At 35.6% G+C, this 26,033-nt stretch overlaps 1 protein-coding gene across 4 annotated transcripts in view; it reads right to left on the bottom strand.

Annotated features, from left to right (window-relative positions):
- The window catches only part of ACBD6 (acyl-CoA binding domain containing 6), a 198,353-nt gene that overhangs the window by 81,267 nt on the left and 91,053 nt on the right, over positions 1–26,033 (bottom strand). For 2 of the 4 annotated variants that reach the window (XM_044387855.3, XM_026509159.4), the window contains one exon: positions 10,028–10,117. The exons of 1 other annotated variant lie outside the window; for it this stretch is intronic. In XM_044387855.3, the coding sequence (XP_044243790.1) occupies positions 10,028–10,117 (90 nt within the window). Of the gene's footprint in view, positions 1–1,988; positions 9,016–10,027; positions 10,118–26,033 lie in introns of those variants that run through there. One more of the 4 variants, XM_044387857.2, reaches the window with a different exon arrangement.

Raw genomic sequence — 26,033 nt, 5'->3', positions numbered from 1 at the left:
CACCTAAGCAAAGTCCCCAACCTACTCCATTGTACTCACACCCTTCAGGCTTCTGATATGACATATTTTCCCTTTGAGGTCACCATTATCGGTCCTTTCAAAGCTGATTTCACCCAGATTAATACCTCAGGCAGAAGAGAGGATGGCAACAAAAGACACAAATGATGATTTACCTCAAAAGGGCTGGCCCTGGGTCCATTATATCCCTCAACAGATTTTGCTTCTAAAAAAAGCTTATTGTGCTTTCACCCAATAAAAAAAAAGTGGGCACAGGATCTGAAAAGACATTTACCTTTCAAAGAACATACAAAAGTGGCCAATAAGCACAGGAAAAGATCCTCAACATCATTACCAATTAGGACAATGAAAATCAAAACCACAAATGAAATATACTAAAATGGCTATGTTGACAAGAATGTGGAAAAAGTAGAGCTCTCATACATTGCTGGTGGGAATGTAAAATGGGGAAGCCTCTTTGAAAAACCATAAGTTTATCCTCAAAAGGTTAAACATAGAGTTACCATATGATCCAGCAATTCTACTCCTAAATATATACCCAAGAGAAATGAAAATATATGTGTATATGCCCATGTAAAATGTTTATAGCCACTTTACTCATAATAGCCAATATTCCTTAAACTGAAGAGCAAAAAATAAAAAAACTAAATGTCCATCAACAGGAGAATAGATAAATTGTGGTATATGCATGCATACAATAAAAAAACATTATACAGCAATAAAGGAACAAATGATATATGTAACAAGATGGATATATATTATATTGAGCATATGTTATATCGAGCATAATAAACCTGATCCAAAATAATATATGTTATAAACATTGAATTTCAAGAAGAGGTGGAACTAATTGATGGCAATAAAAGTCCGAATAATAGTTCCCTCAGAGTGGGAGTGGGAGGACTGATATTGATAGGAAGTTGCTTAAGGAAACAAACCCACTAGGGGTTTTGGAAATGTTCTACTTTGTTACAGGTGGTAACTGCATAGTTGTGTGTGTGTGTATTAAGTTGTGTCCTTAAGATTTTTGTATTATACGCATCTCACTAAATGTATTTTATATGTCAATTCTTTTAAATAATAAAGAAAAACTACTCTATGTACAATACTTACAAGTATCTTCTTTTTTTTACTTCAATTTTTATTTATTTTTTATTTTTTTAAGTAATCTCTATACCCAACATGGGGGTCAAACTCACGATCTTGAGATCAAGAGTTGCATGTTCTACCACTGAGCCAGCCAGTCGTCCCTGTACCAAATGTCTTTAAAATATGTTATATACGTGTAAGTAGAGAAAATAAAGATGAGACTAAAATGTGCTCAAATTTTACAGTGGAGCGGTTAAGAGGTTGGGCTTTATTTAGAGTCAGAATAACATGTTCAAATCTAAACTTTGTCACTTATTAGCTCTAGGACTTCCCAACCTCCTGTTTCTTCACCAGTAAAATGCAAATAACAATACACCTACATTATAGGACTGATGTGATGACTAAGAGAGACAATACATATAAAATGCTTGGTACACAGTAAACACTAAAAAACTGTTTTATATCTTACCCCTCCCCCAACCCACACACATAATAGAATTATAGATGGTTTTACTTACTGCTTTATATTTTCTCATGACTTTGTTTTTTGTCTTTTTTCAGATAATGAAGAACTCTGAATTCAAATCTAGAGAGTTTGGAATTTGTCCTATGGACAGTGCAGTCATTAGAGAGTTTTGACCAGGTCAGTGACATAATAAACAGCAGTCTCAAGAAGTCTCTGTTGGCAGAAATATTCTTGGTGGACTTGGGGTGGAGGAGTAGACTTGGCCAGGAGCAGCAAGACAGCTTGAGGTAGAGAGGCTACTGTCATTACTTTAAGCCCCACAACACGCTGGTGGAATCTAGACTTGTCATTATTCCCATGCTTTTTAAAAAATACATTTTCTATTTATTTCATAAAACTACATACGGAGATAGAATTTCTTTTTTTTTTCAGATTCATTCATTTATTCGTTCATTCCGCAGTATCTTATTTTTTTTTTTAACTGAGATGTAATTGACACACAACACTATATTAGTTTCGGGTATACAACATAATGATTCAATATTTGTATATACTGTGAAAAGGTCACCACAATAAGTTTATTTAACATCTCATATTTTTGAAATCTTTTACAACACATAGTCACAGACAGTATGGTGCTCTCTGCCATCATATAAACCATAAGTTTATGTAATTTATAAATCGCCAAGTCTTAAACATTTCAGTACCACTCAAACAAAATTTTTTCCGCTTGAACTGCATGTTAACACCTAGTACACAGTGTAAACACCTAACACCACAGATGCTCCCACTTCTCCTCCAACCCTGCTGAGTTCCTTAGTATTACTTTACAGTAAATCTTAGAAAACCTAGTAATAAATCTTCAGCATTCAAATACTTCCAGTGTGCTTTGGGAGTAGTTTTAATCTTTCTCCAGGGCTTGAAAGATCAAAATTACTCAAAAGGTCTGTGGGGTGTATGTGTGTGTATTTAACCCATATCCTAATATCAAATATGGTTAAGAACTTAACTTCCAGAGTAGAACTAAAAATCAATACCAAGCAGTGGAAGAGACAAAACTGTGTCCATAATACTACCAGATAACAAATGAAATCTATAAAGGATCTTTCTTAGAAATAAAATAAAAAGTTCCAATTCCATCAGTCATGGAATGTAGAAACTGTAGTGCAATAAAAGTATGTATGAGATATACTGACGGGTAAAAATGACAGAAAAACACAGAGTAGACTTTGACATATCTCTAATTACTACTCCGTTTCAGGCTAATGGTAAAAATTAGTCTTCAGATAGTTGATAACATCAGCCTGTCTCTGCTGGGTTAGTACCAAGATCTGTGGCCAAGCAAATACTTCTAATAAAATTGATTTTCCTTTTTGGCAACCAATAGGCCAGTCAATAATAATGTTGTTTAAGAAAGATTGAATCATGAGGGAGATGAACCCTTCCTTCCATTTATTATGTTTGTATTGTCTATATTTGAAAAGAGTTTTCAATAACGAAACCAAAGAAGAAATTACAAGGGGAAAGCTCTTCTGAGAGGTAATCTCCAAAAGCCCTGTGACTTGGAAGCATGTTAGCAATCCAAACTGACAAAGCCAAGAGCGGTCCCTTAACTGAAGCTAGATCATATGGATTAGGATTGTCAATAACAAAGGAAACTCGAGGCTAGGGCAATATAAAGAAGTTCTGTGAATACAAAAATGTCGAGGAAAAAACTGGCTGCACATAGTCCTAAATGATCCATCTAAAAACCTACATGGAACTTTTACTTTGCATTAAAGCTGGTGTTCTGTAAAGAGTATTCCATAGGCCACATAAGGCAGTTTTTGGTTGTTTGTCTTATATTAACCAAACATAATACAAGAAAAATATAGACCGAAACCTCAGGTTACTTCTAACTTGGGAACATCTCCCTCCAAAATACCTCCTAACAATGCAAACCAAATAAGAGACATGAGTGCATCAATACTTTGTTGTTTTTTTTAACTTACTTAACTTTATGGTAGTGGATAGGGGAAGCAAGGGATAGAAACATAATTTAAAAGTTGATAATGAAAAATAAACAAGTAAAAATACAGGAAAATTTCTCAATAAGTAGTGAAGAAACCTATCCTACCAGATATTAAAAAATATTTTGAAGCTATAATCCTTAAAACATCATAGTACAAGTACATGAACAGAAAAACAGAGCAACAGAACAGGAAACAGCCCCCAAAACACACTGAAATACCTACAGAAAGTGAGAATATGGAAAAAAGAAAGATACTTCAAATCAGTAGAGGAAAGATTATTCAATATACATTACTGAACAAATGATTAATCATCCACACAAAAATAAAGTTGGCACCATCTGGACAAAAATAAAATGTCGATTACACACATGTGACACAAATTAATTCTAGATGGATCAAGGAAACCATGAAAAGATGAAAGTACAAGAAGGAAACATGGGGAAAAACTTTAATATTTTTATCATAAAGTGCTAATTTTCCTTAATATATAAAAAGTTCCTCTAAATTAAGAAGAAAACATCAATCCAACGGAAACTGAGCAAAACATATGAACAGATGTTTCACAGAAAATGAAATACAAATGGTTCTTGGTTACAGGAAAGGATGTTCAACACGTGGGTCCATTTATATGGTACCAGTTAAATAAATTATGATACATCTCTATAAAGGAATATTATGCAGCCATTAAACAGAGTAAGGTAGCACTGTCTATACTGATATAGAATAATCTCCAAGATAAAGAAAACAAGTTATAGAATAGTGTGTGTAGTTTGTATCATATCGCTACTGCACAGGCTTATAATATATATATCATATCCTGCATGGATATATATAAAACTAGTAACAGATCTGTCTCCAGGAGAGGGAACTGGAACCAAGGATCACGACTCGAGCTGAAGGTAGACACTTAACTGACTGAGCCACCCAGGCGTCCCAAGGTTTTTTCTTTTTTTTAATACATAGTGCCCACTTAAAAAAAAATCAATGTAATATATATATATATTTCAAGGCAAATTATGGCAGCAGGCTATGATCTGACCTATGACTCAAAGCTAGAGAACTGGCCCAAGAAGAATGCACACATGTCTAATGGGAAAAGAAGTATTTCTTCTGACAAAGCAACAGGGACACCCAAAAAGTCCTGGTAAATGCTTAGGTCCTTTCTGGTACTCATGTTCTATTTTTCTAATATTTTGTCAACTTCTTTATAAGCCAATATTCCTTTACTCAATAATCACCGAGCAACTACTGTGTGTCAGATATTATGTGAGGCACTGGTGATAGAACCAAACTGTAGTACCTGTATACGGTAGTGCTGAGAATACAGACATGTAATCAGCCCTTACAGTACAAAGTGATTGCACTGTGATAACTCTTTGATGAGCTTAAGAACAGGGAGCTATAAACTACTGGGTTTGTCTAAGTGGCTGAGTGACAGAAGGCTTCCCGCAGGAAGTGATGTGTAAGCTGAGGCATAGGAAGGAGAATGAAGGAGAGAGAAAACAGCACATATAAAGGCCAAGAGGTGAGCAGTATGTCAAGTCCCTCAAAGTAATGAAGCTTCTTAGCACACCAGGAATGGGAGACAAGCAAGGAGCATGCTGAGAAGTAAGTGGAGATGTAAGATCATGAAGGGCTTTCCAGGGCACATGAAATTTAGATTTTGCCTTAAAAAATAAACGTAAATAAGAAAACATTTGCAAATTAGCATTATAGAAAGACTCTCCAGATGAAAAATGGAAAATATACTGAAGGATATAAAGATTAGAAGCAGAAATATAGTTCAGAGCTGCTGAAATAATTTAAGAGGCCTGAACTAGTGTACTAGAAACGTTGAAATAGAGAAGTAGGTAGATTTGGAGATCTACTTAGAAGGCAGAACCTACAGGACTTGAATGGGTATGAAAATGAGAGCAGAATCAAGGATGATTCCTGGAAAACTGGTTGGATGATGGTGCCAACTACACTGAGGGGTAGTAGCAGTTGTTGAGAGATGGTAGGTTCACTGTAAGATACTGTGACTTTGAAGTGTCTGGCGGATAGCCAAGAAGAGATATGTTTTTGACCTATTGGCTGAGAATTGGGTTGGTGATAAAGCTTTCTCCTATTCTCTGTGAAATGAGAGAGAATCTGAGAATGAAAAATTAAAGATGGATACCGTAAGTTATGATAATATCGGAGTTGTATAATTTTTTTTTTTCTAGATTTGCCCGGAGACTAGGTATACATGTGTAAAGGGAAGGTAACTGGCTTAATCAGAATTAGGCTTTTCCCACGTGGCTGTAACAGTTGAAAAACAGAGAGAATGGAGATGAGGATGAATATAATAGCATGAGAATGGATAAAATGTGCTGACATGGGAGAAGGCACATGTAAAGAAACTAGAGATTTCTTTTAGGTCAAATAAGAAATTTAGGGTGAAATGGAGAGTGTAGTTAGAACTAAAATTTTCAGGCTTAATGAAAAGAGCCAGGATGCTTCCATAAGACCTAAAAGGCTGGACTGGAATGGATATATATGGCAATCAGTGTTAGGTAAAGAAAAGCATTTTATATCTAGTATACTGAAAGTAAACACCTAGAACAAGACAAAGATACCCATTTATATCACTCCTATTTGACACAGTACTAGAAGGCGTAGTCAGAGCAAGCAAGCAAGAAAAATAAAAGGAATCCTGCGGCATCTGACTGGCTCAGTTGGTAGAACATGTGACTCTTGATCTTGGGGTCATGAGTTTGAGCCCCACGCTGGGTGTACAGATTACTTTAAAAAAAAAAAAGAAAAAGAAAAGGAATCCAAATTGTAAAGGAAGAAGTAAAATGATCTCTGTTTATAGACAACAAACATGATCTTATATGTAGAAAAACGCCAAAGATTAAACAAAAGCTGTAAGAACTAATAAACAAATTCAGCAAAGTTGAAGGATACAAAATCAACATGCAAAAATCAGTTGTGTTTCTGAAGACTAACAATGAACTATCCAAAAAGGAAATTCAGAAAACAATTTCATTTACAATAGTGTCAAAAAGAATAAGATACTTAGGAATAAACATAACCAAGGAAGTGAAAGAACTATACACTGAAAACCACAAAATGCTGCCGAAAAATATTAGAGAAACCAATAAAAGGAAAACAACCCACAGGTTAGAAAACTTAACATTGTTAAGATGCCAATACTCCCCTAAGTGATCTACAGATTCAATGCGATCCCTATGAAAATCCCAATGACGTTTCTTGAAAAAAAAAAAAAAAATATTCCAGCTTATTAAGCAAGCCACAATAACCAAACCAATCTTGAAAAAGAAACAAAGTTGTAGGGAACCTGGCTGGCTCAGTCGGAGAAGCATGTGACTCTTAATCCTTGGGTTGTGAGTTTGAGCCCCACATTGGGTGTAGACATTCCATAAATAAATAAATAAATAAATAAATAAATAAATAAAACTTTAAAAAAAAGACAAAGAAAATTAGAAGTCTCACAGTTCCTGATTTCAAATTTTACTACAAATGTATAGTAATCAAACCAGTGGTAATGGCACAAAGACAGAAATATAGACCAATGGAATGGATATAAAGCCTAAACCCTCACATACATGATCAAGTGATTTTTGACAAGGGTTTCAAGACCATTCAATGGGGAAAAGACATTTCGACAAATGATGCTGAGAAAACAGACTATCCACACACAAAAAAATGAAGTTGGACCCCTACCTTAGGCCATATACAAAAACTAACTCAAAATGAGTCAAAGACCTAAACATATGATCTAAAATTATAAAACTCTGAAACGTAGGGAAAAACCTTCAAAATACTGAATTTGGCAATGATTTCTTGCATATGATACCAAAAGCACAGGCCACAAAAGAAAAAATAGGTAAGGCAGACTTCAAAATTTAAAAGTGTTGTGCATCAAAGGACACTATCAATGGAGTGAAAGACAATTCACAGAATGGGGGAAAATATCTGCAACTCATATATCTGACAAGGGACTGACATCCAGAATATATAAGGAATTCCTACAACTTAACAACAAAAATACAAACAACTCAATTTAAAAATGGGCAAAGGACAAAAACAAAGAAGATATACAAACGGCCGAAAGTCACATGAAAAGATGTTCATCACCAGAAATTAGGGAAATGCATATTAAAACCACAATGAGATACCACTTCACATTCAGTAAGATCCGTATTATCACAAATATAGAAAATAACAAGTGTTGGTAAAGATGTGAAGAAATTGGAACACTTGTGCATGGCTGATGGAAGTATAATGGTGTAGCCACTGTGGAAAATGGTATGGTGATTTCTCAAAATATTCAACAAAGAATTATCATATGATAAAGCAATTCCACTTCTGGGTATATACTCAAAAGAAGTGAAAGCAAAGACTCAAACATTTGTTACCTACGCTCATAGGAGGACTCATCACTACAGTGAAAAGGAAAGCAACCCAAGTGTTCATAGATGGATATTTGGATAAGCAAAATGTGGTATATACATTTAATCGTATATTATCTAGTTTTAAAAAGGAAGGAAATTCTTTTTATTTTTTAATTTTTTATTTATTTAAGAGAGAGAGTGAGTGAGACAGAAAGAGAGCACGAGTGGCGGAGGAGCTGAGGGAGAGGGAGAAGCAGACTCCCCACAGAGCAGGGAGCCTGACGTGGGGCTTGATCCGATCCCGGGACCCTGGGATCACAACCTGTGCTGAAGGCAGACGCTTTACCCACTGAGCCACCCAGGCACCCCTAAAAAGGAAAGAAATTCTGGTACATGCTACTAACATGGATATGATCCTTGAAAATACTATGTTAAGTGAAATGAGTCAGTCATAAAAGGACAAACATTATAAAATTCCACTTATATGAGATACTTAGAATAGTCAAACTCATGAAGGTAGAAAGTAGAATTGTGATTGCTAGGAGATGGGGGAATGGGGAGTTAGTTAAGAATTCAGAATTTCAGTTGGGGAAGAAGGAAAACTTCTGGAGATGAATGGTGGTGATGATTTAACAATATGAATGTACTTAATGCCAAAGAACTGCACACTTAAAAATGGTTTTGTAAATTTTATGTTATGCATATTTTGCTACAGTAAAAACAAAAAGAAAGAAAACATAAGGGTAAATCTTAATGACTTTTTATTTGGCAGTGGTTTCTTAGGTATGACACCAAGAGCACAACCAACAAAAGAAAAAACAGATAAACTAGACCTGAATCAAAATTAAAAACCTGTGCACCAAAGGACACTATCAAAAAGTGAAAAGAGGGGCGCCTGGGTGGCACAGTGGTTGGGCGTCTGCCTTCGGCTCAGGGCGTGATCCCGGCGATCTGGGATCGAGCCCCACATCAGGCTCTTCTGCTGTGAGCCTGCTTCTTCCTCTCCCACTCCGCCTGCTTGTGTTCCCTCTCTCGCTGGCTGTCTCTATCTCTGTTGAATAAATAAAAAAAAATCTTTAAAAAAAAAAAAAGTGAAAAGAACTCACAGAAAGGAAGAAGATACCTGCAAATCATGTGCCTGACAAAGGTCTACAATCCAGAATATATAAAGAACTCTCACATCTTAACAACAAAAAGACAAACAACTCAATTTAAAAAGGGGTGAAAGACTTGAACAGACACTTCTCCAAAGGAGATACAGACTTTGTTAATAAGTACAGGAAAAGGTATCAACATTGCCAGTGGTTAAGGAAATGCAAATCAAAATCAAGCAAGACATGATTTCACTTTGCCCCCATTACGATGGCCTATTAAACAAGAAAATTAGTATTGGCAAAGCAGGGGGGAAATTAGAACCCTCACGCATTGCTGGCAGGAACATAAAATGGTGTGATTCCTGTGGAAATAGTTTGCAGGTTCCTCAAAAACATCAAATTACCATACAACTCTGAAATTCTACTCTTAGGTACAGAACCAAAAGAACTGAAAACAAGCATTCAAATAAAAACACATACATGAATTGTTCACAGCAATTACTCACAACTGCCGAAAACAACCCAAATGCCCATCAACTGATGAAATGATAAGCAACATGTGGTATATTCGTACACTGGTATAATATTTAGCCATAAAAAAAGAATGAAGTACTATTGCATGCTACATGGATGAACCTTGAAAACATTATGCCAAGTGAAAGAAGCCACTGATTATGATTCCATTTATAGGAAATATCCAGAACAGGCAAACCCACTGAAACAGAATGCAGGTTAGTTGTTGCCAAGGTCTGTGATGAGGGGGAAATAGGGAGTGACTACTTAGCAAGTACAAGGTTTCCTTCTGGGGTAATGAAAATGTGAAACAAGAAAGTAGTGACGGTCACACAACACTGTTAGCTGTATGAATGCCAAAGAACTGTACACTTTAAAGTGGTTAACAGGGTGAATTTTATGTTGTGCGAATTTTACCACAATTTTTTTAAAAAGCTGCCTCTTCATCAGTCTTACCTGACAGTTAATATCAGCTCTATATTGTAGCAAGACTGTAACTAGTTCTTTATGTCCTCGATCACATGCCCAATGGAGTAGAGCTCTGCCCTAAAAACACAAAAAAAGAAATGAATTTGTTATTCCACTTATGAGGCCAAGTAAGACATACTTTTTTTTTGGTTGAGAATTGTGTATGTATTTTATTATTTTTTTATCTGAGTAGAGTTGACACACAATGTTAGTTTCAGGTGTACAACACAGTGATTCAACTTCTCTACATGTTATACTGTGCTCCCCACATGTGCAGCTGCCATCTGTCACCATGCAATGCGATTACAGTATCACTGACTGTATTCCCTATGCTGTGCCTTTTACTCCTGTGATTTATTCATTCCACAACTAAAAGTCTGTATCTCCCACTCCCCTTCACCCATTTTTCCTATACCTCCAGCCCCCTTCCCTCTGACAACCATCAGTTTGTTCTGTGTATTTACAGATCTGATTCTTTTTGTTTATTAATTTGTTTCGTTCTTTAGATTCCACATGAGTGAAATCATATAATGTTTGTCTTTATTAGTCTGATTTATTTCACTTAGCATAATACCCTCTAGGTCTTGATAAATGGCAAGATCTCATCTTTTTTTACAAAAGCATTACATTTGCAGGTGTGAGCGAACGTACGTGTGTGTGTGTGTGTGTTGTGTACACATATAGAAATATCACACCTTCTTTATCCATTTATCTATCAACAGACACTTAGGTTGATTCCATATCTTGGCCACTGTATGTAATTCTGCAATAGACACAGGGGTGCATTTATCTTTTCAAACTAGTGTTTTTGTTTTCTTTGGGTGAACACCCAGTAGTGAAATTACTGGATCATACAGTATTTGGGGGGGGGATCATATAGTATTTCTATTTTTTTAAAAGATTTTATTTATTTATTTATTTGAGAGAGTGCACGCGCGCGCGCGCACACACACACACACACACACACACACACACACACACACACACGAGTGGGGGAGGGGCAGAGGAAGAGGGAGAAGCAGACTCCCTTGCTGAGCAGGGAGCCCGATGCGGGACTCAATCTCAGGACCCTGGGATCATGACCTGAGTCAAAGGCAGACACTCAACTAACTGACTGAGCCAGCTAGGCACCCCTCGTATTTCTGTTTCTAATTTTTTGAGGAACCTCCACACTGTTGTCCACAGTGGCTACACCAATTCATATTCCCGCCAACAATGCAGGAGGATTCCTTTTTCTCTACATCCTCCACAACACTTATTATTTCTTGTGTTTTTTATTCTAGCCATTGTGACAGATATAAGGTAATATCTCATTGTGGTTTTGATCTGCATTTTCCTGATGATTATTGATGCTGAGCATCTTTTCATATGTCTATTGGCCATTCGTATGTCTTTAGAAAAATGTCTATTCAGGTCCTCTGCCCACTTTTTAATTGGGTTATTTTTTTGGTGTTGAGGCATATAAACTTTTTATATACTTTGGATATTAACCCCTTGTCAGATAAATCACTTGGAAATATATTTTCCCATTCAGTAGGTTGCTCCTTTGTTTTGCTAATGGTTTCCTTCGCTGTGTAAAAGCTTTTTATTTTAATATAGTCCCAATAGTTTATTTTTGCTTTTCTTTCACTCTTGCCTTAGGAGACATATCTAGAAAAATGTTGCTATGGCCCATGTCAGAGAAATTACTACCTGTGTTCTATTCTAGGATTTTTATGGTTTCAGGTCTCACATTTAGGTCTTTAATCCATTTTGAGTTTATTTTTGTGGATCGTGTGAGAAAGTGGTCCAGTTTCATTCTTTTACATGTACCTGTCTACTTTTCTCAGCACTATTTATTGAAGAAACTATTTTTTCCCTGTATTTCTACCTTGTCGTAGATGAACTGATCATATGAGTATGGGTTTATATTTGGGCTCTCTACTCTGTTTCATTCATCTATGTGCCTATTTTGTGCAAATATCATACTGCTTTGATGACTACAGCTTTATTGTGGTACCTTGAAATCTGGAATTATGATACCTGCAGCTTCTTCTTTCTCAAGATTGCTTTGGCTATTCAGGCTCTTTTGTGGTTCCATCCAAATTTTAGGATTATTTATTCTCGTTCTGTGAAAAACATGGCTGGTATTTTGATAGGGATTGCACTGAATCTGTAGATTGCTTTGGGTAGTATGAACATTTTAACAATATTCAATCCATGCGCAGGGAATATCTTTCCATTTGTGTTGTCTTTAATTTCTTTCATCAATGTTTTATAGTTTTTAAAGTACAGGTCTTAACCACCTCCTTGGTTAAGTTTATTCCTAGGTATTTTACTATTTTTGGTGCAACTGTAAATGAATTTTTTTCTTAATTTCTCTGTTATTTTGTTATTAGTTTATAGAAATGCTACTGATTTCTGGGTATTAATTTTTTTTTGTATTTTTATTATTTATTTATTTATTTATTTATTTTTATAATGATTTTTTATTATATTATGTTAGTCACCATACAGTACATCCCCGGTTTCCGATGTAAGGCTCGATGATTCATTAGTTGTGTATAACACGCAGTGCACCATGCAATACGTGCCCTCCTTACTACCCATCACCGGCCTATCCCATTCCCCCACCCCCCTCCCCTCTGTGGCCCTCAGTTTGTTTCTCATAGTCCATAGTCTCTCATGTTTCATTCCCCCTTCTGGGGTATTAATTTTTTATCTTCCAACTTCACTGAATTCATTTATCTAGTAGTTCTATCTAGTTCTAGTTCTATCTAGTATCTAGTTCTAGTAGTTTTCTGGTGGAGCCTTTAGGGTTTTCTATGGATAGTATCATGTCATCTCCAAATAGGGACAGTTTAACCTCTTCCTTACCAATATGGATACCTTTTATTTCTTTTTCTTGTAAAATTGCTATGGCTAGGACTTCTACTACTAGAGTGACTTAAATGGTGAGAATGGACATCCTTGTCTTGTTCCTGACCTTAGAGAAAAAGCTCTCAGTTTTTCACCATTGAGTATGGTGTCAGCTGTGGGTGTTTCACATATGGCCTTTATTATGTTGAGGTATTTTTCCTCTAAACCCACTTTGTTGAGTTCCTATCATAAACGGATGTCGAATTTTGTCAAATGCATTTTCTGCATTTATTGAAACGATCAGATGATTTTCATCCTTCATTTTGTTGATGGGGCATATCACGTTGATTAATTTGTGAATACTGAACCAGCCTTGCATCCCCAGAACAAATCCCACTTGATGGTGGTGAATGATCCTTTTAATGCATTGTGAATGTGGTTTGCTAATATTTTGTTGAGGATTTTTGCATCTATGTTCTTCATGGATATTGACTTGTAGTTTTCTTTTCTGGTGGTGTCTTTGCCCAATTTTGATATCAGGGTAATGCCGGACTTGTAGAATGTATTTGAAAGCTTTCCTTCCTCTTCTATTTTTTCGAATAGTTTAAGGACAATAGGTACTAACTCTTCTTTAAATGTTTGATAGAATTCACCTGTGGATCCATCTGGTCCTAGACTTCTATTTTTTGGTAGTTTTTTTATTATCAGTTCAATTTTGTTACTAGCTTTTCAGGTTTTCTATTTCTTCCTGATTTACTTTTAGATGACTGTATGTTTCTAGGAATTTATCCATTTTTTCCTAGGTTGTCCAATTTGTTGGCATATAATTTTTCACAGTAGTCTCTTAAAATGCTTTGTATTTCTGTGGTGTCAGTTGTTACTTCTCCTTTGTTTCTGGTTTCATTTATTTGGGTCCTTTTTTATCCCCCTGATGAGTATGGCTAAGGGTTATCAATTTTATTTATCTTTTCAAAGAACCTCCACCTGATTTCATTGGGGTTTTTTTCTTTTTCTTTTTTAGTCTTTATGTCATTTCTTTATGCTCTGATCTTTATTTTTCCTTTTTTCTACTCACCTTGGGCTTTGTTCTTCTTTTCCTAGTTCTTTTAGGTGTAAGGTTAGATTGTTTGAGTTTTTTCTTGTTTCTTGAGGCAGGCCTGTATTGCTAAACATTTCCTTCTAAGAACTGCTTCTGCTGCATCCAAAAAAATTTGGACCTTTGTGTTTTCATTTTCATTTGTCTCCATGTCTTTTATTTCTTCTTTGACTTCTTCACTGACCAACTGATTGTTTAGTATCATGTTGTTTAGAGCTCCACATGTTTGCGTTTTTTCCAGCTTTTTTCTTGTAATTGATTTCTGGTTTCAAACTCTTGGGATCAGCAAAAATACATGGTGTGATTTCATATTCTTAAATTATTTGAGACTTGTTTTGTGGTCTAACATGTGATTATTCTGGAGAATGTTCCATGAGCACTTGAAAAGAATGTGTATTCTGTTGTTTTTGGATGGAATGTTCTATATATATCTGTTACATCCATCTGGTATAATGTGTCATTCAATGATACGGTTTCTTTATTGATTTTCTGCCTAAATCTATCCATTGATGTAAATGGGGTGTTAAATTCCCAACTATTACTGTATTACCATCAATTTCTCTCTTATGTCCATTAATATTTGCTTTATGTATTTAGATGCTCCAATGTTAGGTGCATAGATATTTACAATTCTTACATCTTCTTGTTGGATTGATCCCTTTATCATTATGTAATGCCCATCTTTGTCTCCTACTACAGTGTTTATTTTTTTCTTTTAAGATTTTATTTATTCATTTGAGAGAGAGAGACAGAGACAGCACAAGCAGGGGCAGATTCCCCGCTGAGCTGGGAGCCCAACAGGGGGCTCAATCCCAGGACCTGGAGATTATGACCTGAGCTGAAGGCAGACGCTCAACCATCTGAGCCACCCAGGTGCCCCTACAGTGTTTCTTTTAAAGTCTATTTTGTCTGATATAAGTATTGCTACCCCAGGTTGTTTCTTGCCTCCATTTGCATGGTAAATGTTCTTCTATCCCTTCACTTTCAGTCTGTATGCATCTTCAGATCTGAGGTGAGTCTCCTGAAGGCAGCATATAGATGGGTCTTCTTTTTTATTCATTCTGTCACCGTGTAACTTTTGATTGTAGCATTTAAGCCATTCAAGTAATTATTAATAGGTATGTACTAAAAGATAAAATGTTTTAAGAAAGACAAAGTAATATGTAAAACTGTAGGCTAATTATTCTAAGACTAGTTGATATAAAATGCTCTAGGGAAAGGCAGTCGACTTTTCTAAATCAACTGGAAATTCTGAGTTCTACTTCTGGAATACATTATGCACCAGCCCAATGCCTCACTTCACCCTGATCCATTTCCTCATCTACACAGTGAAGAAAAGGATAATACTAACAGCAGTAACAACAACAGTATTTGTTGAATGAATGAACTATAAGATGATGCGTTGTTAATTTTAACATACTTTATAAATGTAAAATATAGTTTTCTTAAATTATTATGTTCACTTCTGGTGAAAGAAATCTTATGGATAAAATACGAGTACTTAAACTTAGGTAGAAGTCACAATCAGTATATCTAAATTAACTCATATAGTCCTTATAATGTAAGAAAATTTGGTCAGTTTGAAACTAAGCATTGCCCATTAATATCCCAAATTTACACTATGAAATGTCTAAAAAAAAAACCCACTAATACGTCTGCTAGTGTCTATCTTCAAATGTTGGCACTTGCAAAACAGAATAGATGACTAACAGTAAGGAGACAAAGTACTAAATACGAAACATTTAACCACTGTCTACCAAAGACTCACAGTTACTATCAACATGTTAATTCTATTCTCCACTTTCAGAAAATCTTGATTTAGTTAATCAAAGAAACCCACTTGGTCCAAAGAATTAAAAAAAAAAAACCCAGAAGTAGAGGGCTTTTCTGAAGAAATGAGTGATATATAGTTTAACCCTACTTTTTGAGGGTAGAAGTGATGCTGTCATTTTTACAGAATTGAATGTTTTTCTACATTAAGTTGTCTTTATGTCATTTTAGAAAAGATTTAAGAAGATACAAGCAACAAAGATGGTTTTAAAGTAAAAAGCACTTTTCGAGAAAGCTTTTCTAAACCCACTCTATACTCTTTATCTTTCAGACTCTCTTCATGCACCTAGTAGTTCGACTAATTAAACCAGGATTTACTCTTGAAGAAAACAACAAGGAAAAAAAACAATGACAACTTCTTCCCTACAAATTACTCTTCTCTTTTCCTTCCATTTGCTCAATTTATTTACTTGTGAATATGTTTTCCTACAGGCTTATACAAAATCCAAAGAGGAAGGAAAGCAGAAAATTTTAAAATGTGGGCAAATTCTTTACAATTTGTTATAGTGGCAAAACTATTTTTTCAGAACCCACTAAGACTATCTTTTAATGGAGACAGTTCTAAAAGACAAGTAATAAATGTATTGTTGAGTACAGAAAAGAGTTTCCCAAGTTAAAATTTCTGTAGCTCTGGGGCTCCTGGGTGGCTCAGTCATTAAGCGTCTGCCTTCGGCTCAGGGCGTGATTCTGGAGTTCTGGGATCGAGCCCCATATCAGGCTCCTCCGCTGGGAGCCTGCTTCTTCCTCTCCCACCCCCCTGCTTGTGTTCCCTTTCTCGCTGGCTGTCTCTCTCTCTGGCAAATAAATAAATAAAATCTTAAAAAAAAAATTTTTCTGTAGCTCTAATGTGTACTGACCTGCTGCCACTAAGGCACAAATTCCAAAACCCTTCATATGGTCAATCAGATACTGTAATAAGACTCTTGCGAAAAATAGCAATGTATAAAATATTCTATAGTTCTATTTAACTGTTTCACAGATTTTACATTAAAAGAATCAGGATTTCAAAGTCTCTATCTTCTTTCGTTCTAATTTTAAGTATGTATTCTACGGCTATTTAGTTAAACTATTAACAAGAATTACTGCACAGTTAAAATGATGTGTGATACACTTACACGGGGCACCTACCAAAGTACCTAACAGTTAAGTAAGAAAACATAATATTAATATATCTAGTAGCTTTACCTCAAAATGAACAGATAATTTCTACTTCTCAACCAGGTTCCTGATTTCTCTTTAGGTTTAACCCAACAGGGTTATATCAACTAATGTTAAAATATAAATCCTTAGCTGTTGCAATGGGAAAGCAGACAAGCAACATATTTTACTGTTAATGGTAGTTATATTTTAAATTTCCCATATGTGGTGCCAAAAATTTACTTTAGGGGAAAGACCTATGACTGGACCTCAGTACTGATTTCCACTTTAGATATATTTTCCAGAACGGTAGCACTAGTCTAGCAATGTTTTAGGGAGGATGATGTGCTCTCAGACATTTACACTACGCTTTTTAATACGTTTTTTTGACCTGTGCTATAATTAATTTTTGTAACACATTATTTTAATGGTACACTAATTAACCTTGAATTAGAATGAATTCTCTGACAATGACTTTCTGTAGAAGTGCTGAAGATATCTACATTAAGACCACCTAATGATTAATATTTTTACATAGTATAAAGAAGCTCAAAACAAGAGCAAGATTACACATACTTGTAAATAAACAAAGATAAAATAAATCAGGCTTTGGAATTTTGCTTTCAAATGTTCTATACTTAAATGAAGAAAGACCAGCACAACCAGGTGTCTGAACGTGATAACTCTTTACTTCAAATTATAAAGTTCCTGTAAACATGCTCTAATTTAAGATTATTAATTCAAGTAATAACATAACCAGTAATTTGCAGAGATGCTCTCCTCATAACCACTCAGGACAAAATTAGGAAGCAAACACCTATGGTTTCTTTCTTTTCTCTTTGTTAACCACAAACATATTTTGACCAATACAATTATTATTAAATTATTTCAGATACAGGTTTTCATAATCTCTCCTCTAAAAGAAAAACCGTGAATTAGGTACACATTAAGCTATAGTTTCTTAAAGATTATCCAAATTCATAAAGTACTTCACCTATTTTTTTATGTAACTGCTTTATTTTCTGTGACTGATATAATCTCCTACCAATTTTCAAGTTAAATGTATTTTTACTGCACCATAAAAGCTGACAATTCCTTGTTTCTAGTTTTAACAACTCTCCTGAAAAAACACCCTACAGGGATTTAGGAGATTAGGGGGGAAAGCCATTATTAAAAGGAATCTTTGGCCACAAGAAGACTAAGAAGCACTATTTGGAGAGCTCCGGATAAATTCTGGAATTCAAATACTGTAAAACACAGGGGGTAAAAAAGAGTTCTCATCTGTTAACCAAGAGTGCAAATACTGTCCTACCTCAGACAGATGAATGACTCCTAAGTGCTTTGAAAGTGCAGGGTGGCAGCTAACCTATTAAGTGGTATTACTTTCATACCTTCTGGAAAATACAGAGTGGGTCTTAATATTTTAAATGGTTCGTTGCTATCCTTAGTTACTTGTCCTTATACCTGTAGAATTTTTTTAAAACTAGATTTTCTCCTGATACCACAAATTAAAAGAGAATGCATTATAAAATGAGTCTTGATGGTCTTATGGTATTTTGAGAACACAAACAAAACATACACCATAAGTACAGTAGACAAAAACAGAGCAAAGTTTGTATACTTAAATTTGTGAGAGTTGTCATCTTGCCATTCTGTGCAAAAGAAATCTGCAAACAGACTGATGTGAATTTCTCTCTGCAAAAAAACTGGGTTTAAATTGACAATTGTGGTGGAGACTGACTTCAGCTACCGATAACCTTCCATGTCTCTGTCTCCTCTACCCATCCTTATCTTGTACCTTTTCCTGCAGCTGCTGTAGCAGCTGGTTACAGTGACAACTCCTTCGCCTTCAGCACCAGAAACTACACAATGCCTCGTACTTACCCCTCCCTCTCCATAGAACCAACAATGCTGTTTCAAAAATTTAAAGACAGGATTAGGACCGGGGAGGAAGTTTAAGGCGTCAAGCTTGATGAACCTAGCATGGAAGGCAGTGGCTCCCTGTAGGACTCTTTATTTACCAGCATTAAAGAGAACACCATGTACCAATATGGTGATACATATTTAAATAAGCAACTACTTGATCGCTTTCATTGGCTAAGATCTAAGGTAAAGAGAAATGGTGTTGCTGAGTTTTCAGGGAATTAAGAAGCATTTTAAATTTACTACTTTAAAAAATCTCTTCACAAGGAGTTACTAAGCCATAATGTTAGTGACTTATGAAGAAACAAACAAGGGAGCTATTATTTTATCCTGTATAAAATAAGTAATGATAAATTGCCATGAAAATAGCCCAGGTGTCCGCCACAAGGCAATGGACAAATAATGATATATTTACATGATGGAATATTACTCAGCAATATAAAAAAAGAAAGAACTGATTTAAAGAACAAAGTGAATGAATCCCAAAATATAATGCTAAATGGAAGAAAACTTACACAGAAAGTACATATTATGATTCTATTTACATAAAGTTCTAGAACATACAAAACCAATCTATGAATCTATGGTGGAAAAATTATAAGAACAATGGTTGTTACCTTTGTGGAATCAGAAGAATGAACCAGCTGGGAAGGGGCATGGTGGAACTTTCTGGGGTGATAGTAATGTTCTCTATCTTGACAGGAGTTTCACTTAGGTATATTAATTGAGTATGCAGTTAAGATTTGTGCATTTCACTTTATGTAAATGCTATCTCAAAAGAAAAACCGAACAAATACTGAATTCTAGTAAGTGATATGATGCTGAAGCATGCAGAAGGAAATGTGTTGTCTGCAAAATACTCTGAAATGCATCAAAAAGAAGACTGATTGATGGACAGAAAGATGGGTAGACATTGATAAAGCAAGCAGAATAAAATATTAAGTGGTACAATCTAGGTGGTAGGGATACAGATGTTCACTGTAAAATTCTTTCAACTTTGCTCTATGCTTAAAGTTTTTCATAGTAAAGTGTTGGAAAAAGTCAAAGAAAGACTTGTACACCCATATTCATAGCAACATTATTCATAATAGCCAAAATATGAAAGCAACTCAAGTGTCCAAAGACAGATAAATGAAATGTGGCCTATACATACAATGCAATATTATTTAGTTTTAAAAAGGAAGGAAATTCTGACACATGCAGTAATACAGATGAACCTGAAAACATTATGTTAAGTGGAATAAGCCAGTCGGAAAGGACAAATACTTGTGATGCCATGCAGAGGAGATACCTAAAGTAGTTACATTCATGGACACAGAAAGCAGAATGGTGGTTGCGGGGGAGTGAAGATTCGGGGAGGGAATGGGGAGTTAGTGTTTAATGAGTACAGACTTTTGTTTGGGGAAGATGAATACATTCTACAGATGGATGGTGGTGATAGTTGCACAACACTGTGAATGTATTTAGTGCCACAGAACCATACATTTCAAAATGGCTAAAATGGTAAATGTCATGTATATTTCACCACAATCAAAAATAAAAAGTGGTCAAAGCTCAGAAGATTTAACCTACTTTTGCTATTTTCTGATTTTGCATTAAATATGAGCTTCTGATATAAAGTTAGGCTTGATTTTGAAATGGTGCCGCTTGCATTAATGCATATGACAATAATGTGACAGTTTACGAATGCATTTCTCAATTATTAGTGTGAATGAACAAGTTCCTTCAAATTACTATTTTAATCAAATACACAATCAAAATAACATATACTCAAATGTAGAAAGTTACTTAAGGACATACATTTTTTTCCTTTCTCAAATCTTAAATAAAAGCATACATTTAGCCTCAATATACTGACTCTGCTTCTTAAACCTTTTGTTAGGTTAACACTATCAGTTTCACCAAATTTTGCAGCAGTTTCTCAAGGCAAAAACATGTAAATTGTATTCTGATATGAGCCACAAATTTAAAGCAAGGCAAGAAGGGAAAGGGATGAAGAGAAAGGTAACTTACTTCAAGGCATTTGAAAGAATCAACAAATATATGGAGAATGGTAATACTAAGTATAGTAAGTATAACTACACAACTTTTTTTTTTATAAAACTTTTTTCTGTTATGTGAAATACACTGTTTTAATTACGATATCAGCTGGAAACACCATGTAATTTTCTCCAATTAGAAATATGTGCCTTACTATATTAGTAGTAATTACAACTTGAATAAATAAAAGATATATACCAGGAACTATACTTATTCCTAATAAAATAACTTCATTATGAAATATGAATTATTTAAAAGCATTTTATATATATGCTCATGTGCCATGATAGTTATAGATCCAAATATATACATTTCCAGCAAGATATGATTGTGTTTATTTCAATATGTGGAAATGCAAGCATATCATTTATGACTATAAATTAAATTTCTACGACTATGACTTATTTTATGACTGTAATTAAATTTCTTTATGTGCTTACAGCAAATTTTAAGTGCAATAAATGTAATTTTTAGTCATCTAAGGGCAAGACTGAAATTGGGTTGAACTTGCTGGATGAACATTTTAAATAAAGTCATATACCATCTCAAAGAATCCTAGGCAATCAGTAATGAAATCTCTCAAGCTCAAATATCAGATAGAGAGACACAAAGAGCTGGATGTCCTTTCAAAACTGTAATTGTCACCCAACTTATTATAGTAGGGAAATGTCTTTTTTTTATAAAGGGGTTAAAAGTATTTAGCTAGCAATTTAATTCTGAAATTTCAAACTTTTAGTCCATCATCAAGGCTTACCAAGTCGTTGTTTTATTTGCTAGGGCTTTAAAAGTCATGAAGCAATACCATTTATTTTATTTAGGATGTTAAGTTTGATTCTAATTTTAAGCTCTCATTTCCCTCATGTTCTTAAATTAATTCATACAAATCCCTGATTAATAATAAAAGGCTCGCCATCAGTATTCAAGGCCCAGCCTGAGATGTCATGGCTGAGAGGGCAGAAATCTGCTTGGAGCAATGAGAGAACCCAACTGAATTCTTGGCGTCTCAGTCTATGAATGTGTAAGCACTTCATCTGTTCCTGGAAACACAATATTCTGGCAGGCTGGGGGTAAAGGTAGCTGCATGGGTAACAAACTGTTAGACGTGGGAAGCCATACTACATCAAAGTAACTGAATGACCGAAGCACTACATTTTACAAGTTTCTTTTAACTTGGCAAAAAAAAAAAAAAATTGTGTTACAGTAAGCTATTTGTGTTCTAGACGTTTTTTACTCCTATCACTGCTGTCCAATGATCTTTGCAAAGGCGGTGTGGTAGATTTCCCTTTTAGTACTGCTTTTTTTTTTTTTTTAAGATTTTATTTATTCCTTTGACAGAGAGAGAGACAGCCAGTGAGAGAGGGAACACAAGCAGGGGGAGTGGGAGAGGAAGAAGCAGGCTCCTAGCGGAGGAGCCTGACGTGGGGCTCGATCCCAAAACGGTGGGATCACGCCCTGAGCCGAAGGCAGACACTTAACGACTGAGCCACCCAGGCGCCCCTTTAGTACTGCTTTTTTTTAAAAAAAACTGTTGCAAATCAGAGCATAACACTAGCAGGGCCAACTGGAAACTGCATATCCTTCTTAAATCCAGTGGCAAAAAGAACACTCTCTCAGACCTGCATTTCTACCTAGCAGTTATATGTATTTCGGTAAGTGATGTGTACGTCTCTGAATTAGTTCATGTCTGTAAAATGAGGACAGCATCTACCTTATGGGGTTGTTGGGAATATAATAGGTGAAAGTACTCTGTAAATTAAAACACACACCATATAAAGTATTATTATTTGAAAGATGGAAAATTCTAATAGGGAATGTCTAGTACACGCACAATACGTTCCAGGGAGAAAGTGACCTTGAAAAGTTAAGTGGACTTCCAGTTTCCAATTCTATATATAAGGAGCTTGGAAGGTGCCACTCCATACTAACAACAAGCAAAATGCTGAACAGGTTGAAAAATCAATTATTCTTGTTGGATCCATAGGAGAGGGGAGGACACAAGGACACCTGGGTGGCTGTCAGTTAAGTGTCTGCCTTTGGCTCAGGTCATGACCCCAGGGTCCTGGGTTCCAGTCCCACATCAGGTTTCCTCCTCAGACGGGGAGAGAAGCCTGCTTCTCCCTCTGCCCCTCCCCCCACTCATGCTCACTCTCTTGCTCGTGTATTCTTTCTCTCAAATAAATAAAAAAATCTTTGAAAAAAAAAGAGAGAGAGAGGGGAGGACACAGGGCAAACTACTACCCTAAGACTAGAGAGACAGGTGAACTCAACTTTCTAAAGCAGAACTTCATAAGTGAAAACCACTCCAGGAAATGCCAGGCAAAAAAACCTGACTACGACTGACAAAATTGACTTGCTGAAGGGTCAACTCTGAGAGTTAAAAACTCCAGGGGCATCTACTCATGGTGGGGAGGCTACACAACATTGTGAGATTTACCTCCGTGAGTTTGGCCAGGTTCCCAAAGTAACTATCAGAGAAAAATCCCCTCTTGATTCTGGAGTGGGAAATGAGTCCTTTTGAAATATATCAGCATTCTGTTCTCAACAAGGCCTGCCTTTGGGGAAAACTAGTTAACCAGTGCCTAACCTGCTAGGTATCATCAGAGCCAACTGACCTGGGGTAAGGGAAATACCCAACTCCAGCCCACTCTAGCCATCCTGTTCCACTTAAGCAGGGAGGAAAAAAGACAGAACCACTTGTGAAATTCACAGACCAGAGACATAGACTCACTAAAGATGGAGACCTAATCATAGGACTATAGAGCCCTTCCCCTCTTCCACACCTCACCACATCACTAAAGGACTACTTATAGCAGTTCCTTTTACCCAGTGGATGATGTGTAGCTATTAGTAAAAATTACAAGGTATACCAAAGGGTAAAAAACACTATCTGAAGAGATAGAGCAATTATCAGACCCAAATATGGCAAGGATATTGGAAACATCAAGCCAAGAATTCATAACAACTATGATTAATTTGTTAAAGGCTCTAAGAGATAAAATCGACAGTGTGCAAGAACAGATGGACAATGTAAGCAAAGACATAGAAATTCTAAGGAAGAACCAAAAAGAAATACCAGATTAAAAAAAACTGTAATAGAAATAAGTAATACCTTTGATGGGCTTATTAGTGGCCTGGATAAGACTAAGGAAAGAATCTTTGAGCTAGAGGATATACCTAATAGAATCCATGAAAACTGAAAATCAAAGAGAATAAAGACTGAAAAAAACCAGGATAGAATATCCAAGAACTGTGGGAAAACAAAAGGTGTGACATATGCATAATGGGGACACCAAAAGCAGAAGAAACAGAAGAAGGTACAGAAGAAATATATGAAATAATTACTGGATTTCCCCAAATTAATGCTAAACACCAAGCCACAGATCCAGGAAGCTCAGAGAACACCAAACAAGATAAATGCCAAAAAAAACCCCTAAAACCAAAACAAAAAAAAAAAATGCCCAAAAACCAAAAAACTACACCTCAGCATATTGTTTTCAAATTATAGAAAATCAAAGACAAAGAAAAATCTTGAAAGAGGCTAGAAAAAAAAACCGCCTTATTATAGAGGAACAAAGATTAAGAATTACATCTAACTTCCCCTCAGAAACTGTGCAAGAGGGGCACGTGGGTGGCTCAATCAGTTAAGCATCCGACTCTTGCCTTCAGCTCAGGTCACGATCTCAGTGTGGCAGGATCAAGCCCTCCGTTGGGCTCCATGTGCTCAGTATGGAGTCTGCTTGACATTCTCTCTCTCTCTCTCTCTCTACCCCTCTCCCACACTTGCACTCTAAATAAATAAAATCATTAAAAAAAAAGAAAAGAAAAGAAAAGAAAGAAAGAAAGAAAGAAACCTTGTGAGGAAAAGAGTAGCTTTGAAAAAACTCCACCAACCCAGAAATATGTATCCTGAGAAATTCTCCTTCAAAAATGAAGGAGAAATAAAGACTTTCTCAGACAAACAAAAATTAAGGGCATTTGTTGCCAGTAGACCTTGCAAAAAATGTTAAAGGAAGTTCTTTAGTGGGGCGCCTGGGTGGCTAAGTCATTAAGCATCTGCCTTCGGCTCAGCTGTGGTCCCAGGGTGCTGGGATCGAGCCCCGCATCAGGCTCCCACCAGAGCCTCTCCCACTCCCCCTGCTTGTGTTCTCTCTCTCACTGGCTGTCTCTCTCTGTGTCAAGTAAATAAATAAAATCTTTAAAAAAAAAGTTCTTTAGAAAGAAGGAAAATAATACAGGTCAGAAACTACAATACAGGTCAGAAACTTGGATCTACATAAAGAAAAGAAGAACAGAGAAGAAGGAATAAGTGGGAGCAAAATAAAAACTTTTGTTTTTCTTATTTTTGATTGGTCTAACAGATAACAGTTTGTTCAAAGTAACAGCAATGTTATGCTCAATTATGTATGCTCATGTATCATATATATACATATGCTTATGTATGCTAATATGTAAGTGAAATGAGTGATAGCAATGATACAAGGGACTGGAGGAATAAATTAAGATTATTTTATTATTATTATCTTATTATTATAAGATACACTATTCATGAAATGGTATCATGTTATCATGACAATAGACTTGGATTAGTTGTAAATGTATATTGCAAACTCCAGGGCAACCACCAAAAAAGGTTAAAAAAGAAAAAGAAAAAAGAGGCCTAACGGATAAGCTCAGAAAGAAGAGAAAATGGAATCGTATTAAATCCTCAATTAAAACCACAAAAAGTAGAAAAAGAGAAGACAAAAACAGGAACAAAGAACGAGTGTAACAAATAGAAAACAGTAATAAAAATGATAGATACTAATCCAACCATATCAATAATCACTTTGTATGTCAATGGTCTAAATACACCAGTTAAAAGGCAGACTGTCTCAGTGGATCAAAAATATGACCCCACTATACGTGTCTATAAGAAACCCACTTAAAATATAATGACACATATAGAGTAAAAGTAAATGTTTGGGAAAAATTATACCATGCTAATAAAAAGATAATAAAAAGATCCATGGTTGGAGCAGAGCAGGGAGTATAATTAGGCAGAACACATAGGATTTTAAGGGCAGTGAAAATATTCTATATGATATTAAAATGATGGATAGATGTCATTATTCATTTGTCCAAACCCACACC

The sequence above is a fragment of the Ursus arctos genome, unplaced genomic scaffold, assembly GCF_023065955.2.
Source record: "Ursus arctos isolate Adak ecotype North America unplaced genomic scaffold, UrsArc2.0 scaffold_2, whole genome shotgun sequence".
In the NCBI taxonomy this organism is placed as follows: Eukaryota; Metazoa; Chordata; class Mammalia; order Carnivora; family Ursidae; genus Ursus; species Ursus arctos.
Note: the sequence above shows the minus strand (reverse complement) of the source record. Positions and strands in the feature narration are given on the sequence as shown.